Source organism: Lithobates pipiens, unplaced genomic scaffold, assembly GCF_037356315.1.
Source record: "Lithobates pipiens isolate NorthernLeopardFrog02 unplaced genomic scaffold, aLitPip1_a1.2 Scaffold_19, whole genome shotgun sequence".
Classification (NCBI taxonomy): Eukaryota; Metazoa; Chordata; class Amphibia; order Anura; family Ranidae; genus Lithobates; species Lithobates pipiens.
The window spans coordinates 31,490,816-31,500,555 of NW_027507764.1; the positions used below are offsets into that span (position 1 = coordinate 31,490,816).

At 43.9% G+C, this 9,740-nt stretch overlaps 1 protein-coding gene across 1 annotated transcript in view; it reads left to right on the top strand.

Annotated features, from left to right (window-relative positions):
* Positions 1-9,740, top strand: part of LOC143995875 (E3 ubiquitin/ISG15 ligase TRIM25-like) — a 28,123-nt gene extending 18,383 nt beyond the window's left edge. The window contains exon 2 of the mRNA XM_077490599.1: positions 210-9,740. Within this exon, the coding sequence (XP_077346725.1) occupies positions 212-1,996 (1,785 nt within the window). The 5' untranslated portion in view covers positions 210-211 and the 3' untranslated portion in view covers positions 1,997-9,740. The remainder of the gene's footprint in view (positions 1-209) is intronic.

Genomic DNA, 9,740 nt, shown 5'->3' on the forward strand with positions numbered 1-9,740 from the left:
GATACCATCTCTCCTGTCAGAGCACCAGAAGTTATTGCTATATTCTTGGTGTTCAGTAAATAACAGGTAAAATTTTAAAAATGGCATGCACCTCATTGGACTTAACCCCTAGTAATCAGACACAATATAGCATGTGGCTTTACAATACCCGGAGCTTAGCTTTATGAGTATCGGAGACTTTCACTGTCTTTTCTCTCTTCTGCTTTCAGTGATGGCTTCTGCTGATCTGAGGAAGGAGCTGGAATGTTCCATCTGTCTGGACATTTATACAGATCCCGTAACCCTGAAATGTGGACACAACTTCTGCCGGGACTGTATTAGTCGTGTGTTGGATACACTGGAGGGGTCTGGAGGTTATTCCTGTCCTGAATGTAGAGAAGAGTTCCAGGAGCGGCCTGCACTGCGGAGGAACATAACACTGCGAAACATAGTGGAGAATTTCCTGTCTGCTCAGCCAGATCAGGAGGAGTCCGGGGTCTTCTGTACTTACTGTATTCACACTCCTGTACCTGCTGTGAAATCCTGTCTCCATTGTGATGCTTCTCTGTGTGACAATCACCTGAGAGTCCACAGCAAGTCACCAGAACACGTCTTATGTGACCTGACCACTTCTCTGGAGAACAGGAAATGCTCCGTCCATAGGGAACTACTGAAGTATTACTGCTCTGAGGACTTCACCTGTATCTGTGTGTCCTGCAGGCTGGATGGAGAACATCGGGGACACCAGGTGGAGACTCTGGATGAGGCCTCTGAGATGAAGAAGAAGAAACTGAGAAATGTTCTGCAGAAACTGATGACAGAGAAAAAGGAGACGGTGAAAAGAGTCCAGAGTCTGCAGAAACGCAGGAGGAAAGTACAAGGAAAAGAAGATGATGAAACGGAGAGAGTCACTGCCCTGTTCAGAGACCTCAGGAGATGTCTGGAAGACCTGGAGAAGAGAGTCCTGAGGGAGATCTCTGGGCAGGCCGAGCGGGTCTCTCTATCACTGTCTGATATGATCCAACAGCTGGAACTAAAGAAGGAGGAGCTGTCCAAGAAGATGGGGGACATTGAGGAGCTGTGTAACATAACGGATCCACTGATTGTCCTACAGGAATCAGAAACACGTGATTTGTGTAATACTGAGGATGGAGATGATGAGGACAGAGAGAGACATGATAAACTTCTCCATGATGCAGGGGATCTGGATGTGGCGGGGATCTCACTCACATTACACAAAGGTTTATCTGATATCATGTCTGGGGTAAATGTACAGAAATGTACAGGCACAGAGGTCTATCCACATTCTACTACAAAGAGCAAAGGTCACGTCAATGCTGAACCATCCAGGAGACGTTCCCAACCCTCCCCCACCATACAACCATCCAGGAGATGTCCCCAACCCTCCCCCAGCATACAAGGCTCACTTCGCCAGACTGGAGGACCAAATATTGGTGCTGTACAGCCAACATTGGGTGTGTCGGGGGTTACAGACTTATTACTGGATGCGAGAACAGCTGGTAATGGTCTACATATATCGGATGACAGGAGAACTCTATCCTGGTCATCATCACCTCAGAATCTACCAGAAACACCAGAGAGATTTCAGTATCCTCAGGTGTTAAGCAATCAAAGTTTCTCCTCAGGGCGACATTACTGGGAAGTGGATGTCGGGGGATCAGTGCACTGGATAGTCGGGATGTGTTACCCCAGTATAGACAGAAGAGGAGAAGAGTCATGGATTGGGTGTAATAAGAAGTCCTGGAGTTTGGGGAGGGGGTGGGGTAACCAGTACTCGGTGGTACATGACAGTAATCAGATCCTATTACCCGGCAATGTCTCCAGTAACAGAGTCAGGATAGATCTGGATTATGAGGCCGGGTGGATCTCCTTTTATGATCTGTGTGACCCGATCCAACACCTCCACACCTTCACCACCACCTTCACCGAGCCCCTCCATGCTGTGTTATGTGTATGGAAAGGTTCTGTAAAGATATCTGGGGGGAATCTGGGCTGACTTCTCAGATCTGAGACTGGTGACATTACAGGGTGGAGAATCTGATTGGAGCCAGTAGGAGGAAGCAGTAGACGAGAACCACCATTCCTGATTTATTTATAAAGCAGCAGGTTCCAGGGCCGTCATCTTCATCCTAAACCTTACTTCACTACCTAGGGCAGGGATCTTCGAACTACGGCCCTCCAGCTGTTGCGGAGCTACACGTCCCATGAGGCATTGTAAAACTCTGACATTCATAGACATGACTAGGCATGATGGGAATTGTAGTTCCTGAACAACTGGAGGGACAATAGTTTGAAGACCCCTGACCTAGGGTGTCATTGACCAGGAACATGCATGCAGGAGGTCAGATTTTTTCCATGCTTGTTCTAGTTTAGTGAAAGACTTGACAGTGTAACCAGGATAGAGCTGACAGCCCTGTAGTCTGCACATGCAAAGTGTATATATAGCCAACATTTTTTATTTTTTATTTTTTTTATTTTGAATGGAGTCAGGAAGGATTAGAACCGCTTTTTTTTAATATTATGCAGGGCTCAACAAAAAATTCCTTCCATGTCCTGCCCTGTTGAAAGCATTCTAGCAGACAGGAAGTGAGGGGAAATCTCTGACAGCAACACAGACTGAAAGAAAAAAAAATATTTTCTTTAGTTAAAGGAAGGTTATAACCCATGTCAGGTTTGTATTTTTTTTTAATGTCCTTGTTTCAGATTTTCCTTAATTTCCTGTCTGGTAAAACGTCGCTGTCAGGATAGGAAGCGAGAGGGGTCTCTCTAATGGAGCCTTAGATAGCAATACAGTTCTGACAGGGGTTTTAATCCTCCCCCACTCCATCGAAAATCAGAAAAATACGTTTTGTCTAGACATGCTTTAATATCCACAGTGATTCCTAAATTTTGGTTGGACAAGTGTCTCACAATTTGAACACTAACTCCATGGCTCTGAACACGATTGTGTGCACAGCACACTCCCACTGCTACCAATGACGCGAACCGTACTCTATCATGGCTCAGTGGAACATAATTTTGTATGGTTATGCTATGGTTCCCATGTACGCAGATCTGCTTACTAAGAAGTGTGAATGTAGTCGCCATGAAGTGGACAGTCCCTTGGTGAGGCATGTACGAACATCCTTAAAAGAGCAAGCGGATCGGCCGTGTCCGCGGGAAGGTTTCCACAGCCAATAGTCTTCCACCAACGTCTGTGTGCGCGAACATGCTTGCATGAGTGCATTACAGAAAAACTAACACTGGGGGACATCTGACAACATACATTAATAAAAATTTCCACAACAAAGCTAAGAAGTTCATAAATTACAAGAGACATTAATTTCTGTTATAATTTGATGTTCTCCTTGTTTAAATTCTTAAGTGAATGTCTTAATATGTAAAATGTTTGTTTGGGACGGTCCTACATGACAACTAACTCCATGGCTCTGAACACGATTGTGTGCACACTCCCACTGCTACCAATGACGTGAGCCGTACTCTATCATGGATCAGTGGGACATAATTTTGTATGGTTATGCTATGGTTCCCATGTACGCAGATCTGCTTACTAGGAGTGTGACTGTAGTTGCCATGAAGTGGACAGTCCCTTGGGGAGGCATGTACGAACATCCTTAAAAGAGCAAGCGGATCGGCCATGTCTGCAGGAAGGTTTCCACAGCCAATGGTCTTCCACCAACGTCTGTGTGTGCGAACATGCTTGCATGAGCGCATTACAGCAAAACTAACACTGGGGGGACATCTGACAACATACATTAATAAAAATTTCCACAACAAAGCTGATATGGTGTTCATAAATTACAAGAGACATTCATTTCTGTTATAATTTGATGTTCTCCTTGTTCAAATTCTTAAGTGAATGACTTAGTTGTCATGTAGGACCGTCCCAAACAAACATTTGACATATTGTCTAGATTTGGAGAGTAAAATTATTATTATTGTACAGGATTTATACAATATTGATGCCAACAGTTTGCACACAGCTTTACTATATAAAGGGAGACAGTGCAATAAAATACAAGAGGGTTAAAGCGGGAGTAAACCCGCTGACTTTTTTTTTTTTTTTTTTTACACACCTGCACAGCATAGTAGCTCATTATGAAATACTTACCTTAGAACGAGGCGTCGGCATCTCACTTGGTCCACGCCGAGGGAGCTGACATGTTCCCTCCGCGTGTCTTCCGGGTATTGCGGAGTGGCCGGAGCCGCAATGTCGTCACTCCCGTGCATACACGCGGTAGTTTTCTTCCCGGCAAGGTCTGGTGTCTCCCGGACTTTCAGCGGAGAATCCCCTGTGGGCATGCACCGCTGAAGTCAGTGGCTCGTTGCGAGGGGAATGTCTCCTAAACCGTAGAGATATTCTTTTTACCTACAGGTAAGCCTTATTATAGGCCTACCTGTAGGTTAAAGTCAACAATTTTGACTATACAACCGCTTTAAGAGAGCCCTGCTTATAAGAGATTACAATCTAATAGATCCCATTTGATGAAGAGGTGAGATCGTTGGTTCTCCTGCCATGTCTAAGGATCTCTGCACAACTTCATCTCTCTACTTTCTAATCTTTATTTTTACTTTGATCACGGGGACAGTTTAGAAAGTTTATTTGATACAGAAGAGTTGCAGAGGTTGATATTTCTTTATCACATGCCACAATAACTTGGCATTAGTTGTAATACTAATGTAACATATATTATTATACACTGTAATAGAACATGGGGGGGGAGGCACACTGTAATAGAGCATTTACAGCCACACTTTATTACAGTAGTATTTGGGTCTCTCTATATACTGTAATATAGAGTGGGGGTGGCACACTCTATATTACAGTAGTAATAAAGTGTGGCCCTCAATGCTTTATTACAGTAGAATTAGAGCATTAGGGTCACGCTGTAATGCTGCTGTGGCGAGGAGAAGCAGTCAGCCATTTGTGTGTTGGGGGGAGGGAGATGTGCAGGGTGAGGGGTTTTATACCCGAATATGAGGAATTGATAAATCAAGTCTTTCCCTAGAAGTATTTTCATGTAGTGGGTGATGTCTAGCCTGACTTTTTTTTCCCCTTCATTTCTCTTTTGAGAGCGGGGACTAAAGCAGCTGTGCTGTGGGTGGCTGCTGGTTTTCTCCCTCCACACTCGGAGTACCGCCACTGCAGAAGACCCAATAACCTATCTCAGAAGCGGGCGATGCAGCCTGGCCCGTCACTGCTAGGTCCCAATTGGCCAGAGGAGGACCAGGGGACAGGACTGGCATCTCCACGGTGGAGCCCGAGGAGCAGGCTACAGCCCCTCAGTATGCCAAGCAAGGGAGGAAGAGAGCAAGCCAGGAGTCAGAAAGGATGGAGGGGAACCACGAGGAGCACAGGAAGAGTCCATGAGGCGACCAGAGAGTGAGAGAGAGGGCCATGTTTCTCCCCAGCACAGCCAGCGAGACACAGGAGCACCACATCCTAATCTAAGAGTCAGAGAACAGAGCTGCTGCTAAAGACAATCCTGCAGTTGCTGGAGTCTTTACAGAAGGTCGAGAGGGAGAAACACGGGTCCCTAAAACTGTCTTACTGTATTGTTGGAAGTGGTGAGAGGCCTTTGCGGCCATTATCTGTCCCTATCTACTGCAACCATTGGAGGCTGACTTTTTAGGATTCATACCACTAGTTACTCAAGCATTGCCTGCAGGCCTTTATGCTGCCTTGGATCTCCCTTATTTCTTTCCATAGAGCGCTTTAAGTACTTAACCAGTTGAAGAGTCAACTCTTACTGCCCTTTAAGTCCCTACGTTTTTACTTGTTTTGTGGAAAGGACTCAACAAATGGTCCTTCTTCAGAGTGCCCTCTAACCCAGCATAGTTCAATATACATTATATTGTGTTCATTTTGATTTATTCTCTTTAACTAGGGTCAATCAGCAAGTAGCATTAGACAAAGTCTAAAAGCTAATTATACAACTGAGATTGTGTTTAAGTAAAGGACAGTTTTCTTTAGCTTGACTTGCCTGAGTGACTGAACCTACTGTATGTCAATACAGCAGTTATCACTACTCTGGTGTGTTTGCCTTTACTTTAGTGACCTACAGCCAAGCAAAGGGGTGTTTTCTACATAGGTGTACCTGGAGTTTGAGGTTTCTCAACTTCCCCCCCCTCTGGCACACCTGGTTGAGACTGTTCTTGGAGTTGGGGCACAGAACCCAAAATTACTAAGCGGCTCCTTCGGGGGTGATGCTACATGTATATCAGAGAGAGAGAAAGAGCTCTCATCTCAGTACAGGGCCCACAGACAAGGACACAGTCTATATATATCGGTACAGGGACTGCAGATGGGAACATGGTCTATATATTGCAGGCATGTCCAGAGTCTGGCCCACGGGCCAATTTCAGCCTATGTTCTGGTTTCATACGACCCCACTGGTAATTTGGATATATATCTTTTTGTGGCTCCCAACTATTCCTTTGGGGGGGGGGGGGGACACAAAAGATATATACCATATTTATCATTCCTCGGAGGGGGTTGGACAAGTGCCATCAGATTACATATAGGAGAATCTCCTGTTTACTCAGCTGCCTCTGTAATAATAAGTCCCGTCTCCTGGGCTGGCATTGGACGACTGTTCTTTCTATCATAGTAGGCGGGACTTTGTATTTGTAAGAGGCCACTGCGTAAACATTCTCCTGTATGTAATCTGTTTGTGCTTGCTCTATCCCCTCCGAGGCTGCAGATGGGTGGGCATGGATCAGGCTGCACTGATGGCAATGGGGATGCTGCAGATGGGTACTGACCCTTATTTTGCTTCACAGTTCTTTATTTAAAATGTAAGTTTTTTTTCTGAAACTTTTAAAGTGAAGGTGCGTGTTATTTTGGATAGATGTATTTATCTGCGTATAACACGCCCAAGCTCATTCTTAGCCATAAAAGGCAAGAAAATTCTTGTTGAGAAATGTATTAGTTAATTTGCATTTAATTTTATTGGTTCAAAGAATGTCAGGCAAAGTCGTCGGCCCTCACGCATGTTCACTTAATCAAACCTGGCCCTCTTTTAAAAAAAAGTTTGGACACCCCTGATATATCGGTATTGGGGACACGGTCTATAGATCAGTAGAGAGACTGAAGACAAGGGATATGGTCTATAGATCAGTGCATACCACTTATGGAGATTGCTATAGGTGAAGGACCTAGCCCCCCATAATGACCTCTTTATAGGAGAAGCTACAAATAAAGGAGTTATTTCCTTTATATTACTTCTTTCTCTGGAGACATGGAAGAGTTTTGAGGTCTGTTGGCATTCTGGACACTGTAGGTGGATTTCTATAAAGAAGTAGCCATTCTTTACATACACCAAATTACTTTATGAGAAGAGACAGTTTTTGCAGGCCTATATAGAGGAGCTCTTGTCCAAAGGACCATCATGCTTGTTCCGGCAGACGCGAGAGGGAGAGGTTTCTACTCCTCAATCTTCCTGGAGCCAAAATCCTCAGGGACCCGGAGGCTTGTCTTGTAATTGTTCAGCCTTCTTAAATCCATCTTCAATAAGTGGTTCAAAATGGAGCCCCTCCAGACCATAATGAAAGTGGTCCAGGAGAACGACTGGCTCATTTCGGTGGACCTTTCAGACGCCTACCTGCATGTCCTCATAAGGAAGCAACATCAAGGGTTTTTACACAGTACGTAACCACCATTATCAAATCACATGTCTCCCTTTCAGCATCTGTACCGCACCAAGGGTATTCTCAAAGATCCTCCTCTCCATCATTTCCCAATAAAAATTGACTAGAGTGATGATATTTTCTAAATAATAGTAAACTCCACTCAACAACTCAGGGAACAACGGGACCAGGTCCTTCTTACCCTAAACAGTTTCAGTTGAATAATAAATTATCTATAGACACTTGACTGAGTGTCCTTTGTTTTCCTGCCTGTTTTTCTTATTGCTAGTTAATTCCCAGGTTGTGCTGACATGAGGTGGGCCAGGAATACAGAAAATTGTGCCCCATACTTACCATAATTTTCCTTTCCTGGCATAGCCTCGCATCAGTGACGGACCACCAGGGCGGGAAATTTGTGCTATCTAGTTAAGAAACACCATAGATCAGGAGGGAGGGTCTTTTATTTTAGCTATTGGAGATGGTCCTGGGAGTTACCTTTGGAAGATTAACCCGGGGTGTGCCGATGTGAGGATATGCCAGGAAAGGAAAATTACGATAAGTATATGGCAACAATTTTCCGTTTTCCTGTGCATTCTGGAAGTGGTAATGTTTGGTGCCAGAAAGAAAAAAAGAATACTTGTTATTATGCAACATCCTCCGACAGGAGTGTAAAATGGCAAATATACTTCTGGCAGTCTTAAAATATTGCATTGAAAGAATTAATTAGAAGCCCCCATGGTCCATCTTTTACACTCGGCTATGATGACTCTCCAAAGAGATCTTGTCGTGAGGTTTGATCTGTATTTGATGGTGGTTAAAATTTTACTTCATAAAAAGGCCATATCTTTGGAGGACCCAGGGCTAAGATCCTTATTTTCCTACATTTAAAAATCCAAATGTTTGCCTCTCTTTTACCATTGATGACCTTCAGACTGTAATCTCTAGATTTCCAAACATAGGAGTCTGAGGATATCAATGATCAGATCAGTCCTGAAATTCTGATAGTTGTCCCAACAGGTTTTGCCAAAACACATCTATCCTACGTTTTCAAACTAAAGATCCTGTAATAGGCCATAACAAGTACAGGGTGCTCTGCAATTGGCTGACTCCGCTGTAGTGTGCAGGGGGGTAAGAAGAGAAAACAAAAAAAGTGCCCAGATGTGTTTAGAGCAGGGGTCTCAAACTGGTGGCCCTCCAGCTGTTGCAAAACTACAAGTCCCATCATGCCTCTGCCTGTGGCAGTCATGCTTGTAACTGTCAGCCTTGCAATGCCTCATGGGAATTGTAGTTTCTCAAAAGCTGGAGGGCTGGCAGTTTGAGACCCCTGGTTTAGAGCTACTTTGACAAGTTGATATTCTACACAGTAGCTATGGGGAAATTCCAAGTATGATTTATTGGGGGAATTGATAATGATGGAGTGTCATGGTCAATCATCTCAGAGACTGTGAAAAGACAGAGGATCTATCTGAAAGTCACCCCATAATCTCTCCATGTATTCCTCTTTTAGAGCATATGAGAGGGAAAGTATTTTGGTGCTGGAGTTCAGCTTTAATGACTTGATTTACCAGAAGGTGTACATTATTGTCTGTTATTTATTGAAAAATGGAGTGCTATTATACGTACAGTAGAGGGGAGCTTGGGTGTCCTCCAAACTCACCTCTACACAAACTTCAAAGTCACACGTTTGTCCATTTATAAGAGCTCTGATGTCACCAGCTCCGCACCTCTTTGTTTACGTGCTCTGTGGGATGATGAATCACTCCGCCCACAGCTGTGAATTTAAAGTTTGGATAGAGGCAATTTTGGAGAATACCCACCATGCTCATCTTTCATCTTATGGGAGGTCCAAAAAAAACCTCTTCTACCATGCTTGTTACATTTTCACATAGATGGCCTCTTGTAAACCAATGATCCCGCATGTTGCACATGTGCACCTCACTGTATTTGAAACAAGAATGTATAAATGTTAATATACTGTATGATTTAAAGAGTGTATTGTACCTTTAGAGATATAAAATATAACCAGGTGTCTAGTGATATGTGTATTCCTGCCTTTTTTTTTTTTTTAAATAACATTCATGCATTTCAGTATAATAAAAGGTTGCTCCTTA